Raw genomic sequence first — 4,895 nt, 5'->3', positions numbered from 1 at the left:
CGGAGCATTTTCTCTAAAAGATTCCTCCAGCTCCGCTGTCACAAGGACAGATACAGGAGATCATTCCTGCCGACCGCAATAAGACTGTACAATAACTCACCTCTGGCAAAATCCATCACACAACAATAACACTGTTGACTGTGTTTCTTGATTGTTTGTATATAATATATATAGATATATACTGTACTGTATATATTGTATATACTGTGCATTTTATATTTTGTACTGCTATTTTACAGCTATTTTATTGCTTTTCTATTATTCTATTATTATCTTATTGCTTCTGTATGCTGCTGTAGTGAAAAAAATGTCCCCTCGGGGATTAATAAAGTAACTACCTACCTACCTACCTACCTTAAGTTGTTGAAGTAAAATCTACAACGACAAGTTGGACAGCATTGAAAAATCAAAGCAGGGAAAATAATATTGTGATTGGAGGTTATTGAATCTGATATGTAGACGTGACGTGAGGAGAGAAATATGGAAGTATTTGTTTTTCCAACCTCAAACATGAGTGCTATTGAGATCCAACAGGCACAGAAACAATCAGAGACAAACATAAACCAACGCTAATCGTTATTCGGCTCCTGAAATTCAAAGAGATATTAGTATGGATGTAAATAAATAGACAAAGACAAGTCAACTTAGACTGGTAGCTTATCTGCTCTAGACTCTAGCAGCCCAGTACTGAAGTGGGCAGATTTTAATTATTTCAATTATCCAACTGTGGCTGCAAATATTGGCTGCTTGCGGATGACGCGGTCGTTACGTGTCAACCAATAAATTAAAGCGACTCTCCCTTTCACTCGGGGTTCAGAGAGAGAGAGAGACCGAGCGAGAGAGGTTGAAAAGGTAGACTTCGCGCTGCATCCTGGGTACATAGCTCCACTGTGATGCAGTGAGCCTGTTGTGTGGACTGGAAACCAAAGTAAAGTAAACGGGGGAGGGTCGCTTTCAGGGGGGGCGTTTAGTTTTTTTTTTAGTTAGTTACAATGCGTCTTTCACGGTGTTGATCGGTCTCGGAGAACCATGCGCCAACTTCGCCTGTCATCTCGAAGCGGAATGAGCCACTCTTGAGCCCCGAAAACGAGTCCTTGACGGCGGGGGAGAGCAGAAATGAAGAAGCCGAGCGCCCTGCTCCCTGTTGTCGGCATGACTGGGAAATGGTAGCGTGCTGGAGGAACCGCACTGGGAAGGATCATGGTCGAGAGGAGCAGCAAATTCTTGTTGATCGTCGTCGGATCCGTGTGTTTTATGCTGATTCTCTATCAGTACGTGGCCCCCGGGGTGATCAATTTCGGCTCCCCGCACGGTTATTTCACGGAAGAAGACGAGGGGGACATCTTCCCCACTCCGGACCCCCACTACGTGAAGAAATACTACTTCCCCGTCAGGGACCTGGAGAGGACGATTGATTTCCAAATTAAAGGCGAGGACGTGATTGTGTTTTTGCACATCCAGAAGACCGGCGGGACTACCTTCGGCAGGCACCTGGTCCAGAATGTCCGTCTGGAGGTCCCCTGCGACTGCAGACCGGGCCAGAAGAAGTGTACCTGCTACCGGCCGAACCGCAAGGAGACCTGGCTCTTCTCCCGGTTCTCCACCGGCTGGAGCTGCGGCTTGCACGCCGACTGGACCGAGCTCACCAACTGTGTTCCGGGGGTCCTCAACAAAAAGGAGAATAAACAGAAAAATCTGAGGTAAAACTGGGAGATCTTTGCTTTATTTACTGTATATTATAAACAAGCGTGGGGTTTAGGTATGACCTGGAGCGCAAAATTGGGAGTCCGTATTTATTTATTTTTGACATTTTCCATGATTCTGTAACTAACTTTTTAAACTGTGTTTTTATATGTAATATAAAGCACGCGGAGGTAGTTTACAATAAGGTCACTGTAAGCTCGCTAAGCTTTAAGTTGGGCTACTTTACGACATAAATAACTTAAACTAATCCTATTAAAAAAAAAAAAAAATTAATCATTAATATACTCTTATCTACACCTGATAGTCCTGTACATCTTTGTTTGTACAAAACAGCTTATTCCTCTTGAGGCCATTATTCAAACAGGCCTATTCTAATGGGGAATTGTAAAGCACATAAAAATCATCATGAAAAAATAAAAATATCAAAACTCCACGGGGTATGGTGCTACTTTAGGTCCACTTTATAACACAGAAATGTGACCGTGATCGAGGAGGAGATCAAACATAACCGAGGGTAGTATAATGGCGTTATAGCTCCATAACTGAATACCACAAACACATTAAAGTCCCCACAGGACAGTAATGGATGTAACTGGTCACTGTGTTATCTTTAATCAAAGCTCGTCTCTTCATTGCAGTGAGTTTCTTCCTGAATTAGTGGGTTGATAATAGCCACTGAGGGACCAATGTTGATTGACATTTCAACACGGCGCTGTCACGAATGCCACGGTAGCACAACGGTGCCCCTGACAATTGTTGATAGGTGCCAATATCCCACTGAATCACACTGAGACTTGGCTGAATCCATTTGAGCAGTGTGTAATACACCCAGTCAACATTTCCACACAGTAATAATCCCTTTCTTTGGCTGAGGTATCCAGACATGATGCACATTCTTATTAAGTTATAACACATTTCTTCTCCACGCCTCCCCATTGTTGTTGCCCACATATTGCATCCTTCACACAGACATATTGACGGCTGTATCAGCTTCTATTTCACTGCACCCCTGTGGTTAAAGGCTATGCCTGTTGAATGGGTTATGTGTCTTCGTGTTGCCTAAGGTTGTTCTATATTTTATTCTGGCTATGGCCGATCAATAGGACAAAGAGGATTTGGAAATGGTTGGAAGTTTGTCTGTCTGGCAGTCAGATGCGGTGGAGATGTCGGGCCGGCTGCTCTGCTTCCCATGGCTGCTTCAAACTGGAGATCAGTGCTGCAGGCTGGGCAGGGCTGGGCAGGGCCGGTGGGGGGGTGGGTGGTGGTGGGGGGGGAGGGGGGAAGAGGGGGGACCCTGCGGGGGTTTGGCTCCGCTCTAATCCGGGTGATTATTACCGCTGGGACACACATGCATACACACACACTGGCGCTGGTATTTGCTGCTGGCGTCAGTCCCGACTCCTGCGGTTTCCCTCGGTCAGAGGTGATAACGTGTTCGGCCATTCTGCACGGCGAGCTGAGATATCACAGTGGACGCAGGATAAACTGCCTTTCATCACTTTGTGAGCACTGTTTCAAAGCCTAAACTTGTGCATCTGTGTGTGTGTGTGTGTGTGTGTGTGTGTGTGTGTGTGTGTGTGTGTGTGTGTGTGTGCGCGCGCGCGTGTGTGTGTGTGCACCTGAAGAGGCAACGGAAACTGAAAGAGACAGGAAGGCAGAGCAGATGAGAGAGGTCTTGGTGTATTTGCATGGGTGTGAGAGCAGCGGAGAGACCGTCTCTTGCCTCGGGTGTAATCGACTACCCGATCACTCCTGACAGGAGAGAGAAGAAACTGTAAGCGTAATAACACCCTGAGGAAACGCAATGCTGCTCCATATTACATGTAGCATCATTTTCACGAGGAGGAGAAGTGAATCGCTGCGATGACTCCCTTTTAAAGAGACACTAAAAGCACACTGTTTGTCTCTCGGTGACATCTTTTCTGTCTGATTGCTTCTTTTTCCTGCACTTTTGTCCTGTGTCCTCGTTGTTGCGGCCTCTTGTGTCATTGCGCTAACGCTAGGACGATTTGTCTTGAGGGCAGAGTGGTGAAGAGGCCAGTGGAACTGTGAGGAAGCTCATCTGTGTTCACAGATCGCTGCTGAGGGATTTCTTGGCGCAGCGTCGAATACGCTTTCAGATCAGCTGTGTGCATATTGTCCGTGTGATGGAAATAAACAGTGATTTTTTTATTTTTTTGGGAGCAAGTGATCTGGAGTTAAATCTGTGCCTATTAAATAGAGAAAAGAGGAAAGTACTTATCCAGAGGTGTTTGACCACACTACTGCAGCAGCAGCAGCAGCAGCAGTCCTCGTACAAAGATCCAGCATCTCCCTCTGCAGCTGTGTTCCCATCCAGCTGTCAAGTGGATTTTACACAAACCTTTCAAATGCTGCAGAAATAAAATGTGAATTAGGAGCATTTCCATCAACTGGATTGAGGCACATAAATACGCCTCCTGACTGTCAGTCAACACATCCACAGAGGCAAGACATCAAGAATCACTGAATTTAGAAGAACTGATCAGTAGTGGACAAGTTACCAATGACATTTACAGTATTTTATGCTTTAACTATGTTGTTTTAGTGATTCCATGCCAGAAAAATACCAGACCTTTTTTTTTTTTTTTCTGGTTAATGTCTAGAGTTGGGGGGGACATGCATATTCTTGTTTCCAAAACCCCCCAAATTGTCACTTTAATATAATTAAATGCAAAGAAATCGGCAAATGTTCAGACTTGAGAGTCTGGAACCAGTGAATTAAGTGACTCGAACAATTAATCCACCATTTTATTAATATCTGACCATCAAGTAATTGACTAATTGTTTCTGGTTGATTGACAGAGAGATCATCATTCGGACATTCATTATATGTAAAGAAGCTTCTATTGAACTGTTTTGCATTGATACTGCAACATTTTCCGAGTTCAGTCATCATGTCTGGATTAATTATTGATCCTACATTGCACAGTTTCATCAAAATGTTTCTACCTCCCGAGAGCAACAACAACATTCTTTCTGAAGAAATTCCATTGAGTTTTTTTTTTTTTTTTTAATATATATTCAGAACACCCTAAACTGTGGGAGAAAAACGCTGCGATGGATTAGGCTCAGTTTGGTCTGGTGACAAACGTGTCGGCTTTAGAGGACGGCGCATTAAGAAGGGAGCGAGCAGCGGCGAGGTGAATGGTCGGTAATACGAGAGACAGGTC

At 44.5% G+C, this 4,895-nt stretch overlaps 1 protein-coding gene across 1 annotated transcript in view; it reads left to right on the top strand.

The window, feature by feature from the left end:
- Positions 1–826: 826 nt before the first annotated feature.
- hs6st1a (heparan sulfate 6-O-sulfotransferase 1a) overlaps positions 827–4,895 on the top strand; it is a 55,453-nt gene continuing 51,384 nt past the window's right edge. Inside the window, exon 1 of the mRNA XM_069152579.1 lies at positions 827–1,700. Within this exon, the coding sequence (XP_069008680.1) occupies positions 1,201–1,700 (500 nt within the window). The 5' untranslated portion in view covers positions 827–1,200. The remainder of the gene's footprint in view (positions 1,701–4,895) is intronic.

Source organism: Embiotoca jacksoni, unplaced genomic scaffold (assembly GCF_022577435.1).
Source record: "Embiotoca jacksoni isolate LCO1_2020_lvr unplaced genomic scaffold, fEmbJac1.0.p SCAF_18, whole genome shotgun sequence".
In the NCBI taxonomy this organism is placed as follows: domain Eukaryota; kingdom Metazoa; phylum Chordata; class Actinopteri; family Embiotocidae; genus Embiotoca; species Embiotoca jacksoni.
Note: the sequence above shows the minus strand (reverse complement) of the source record. Positions and strands in the feature narration are given on the sequence as shown.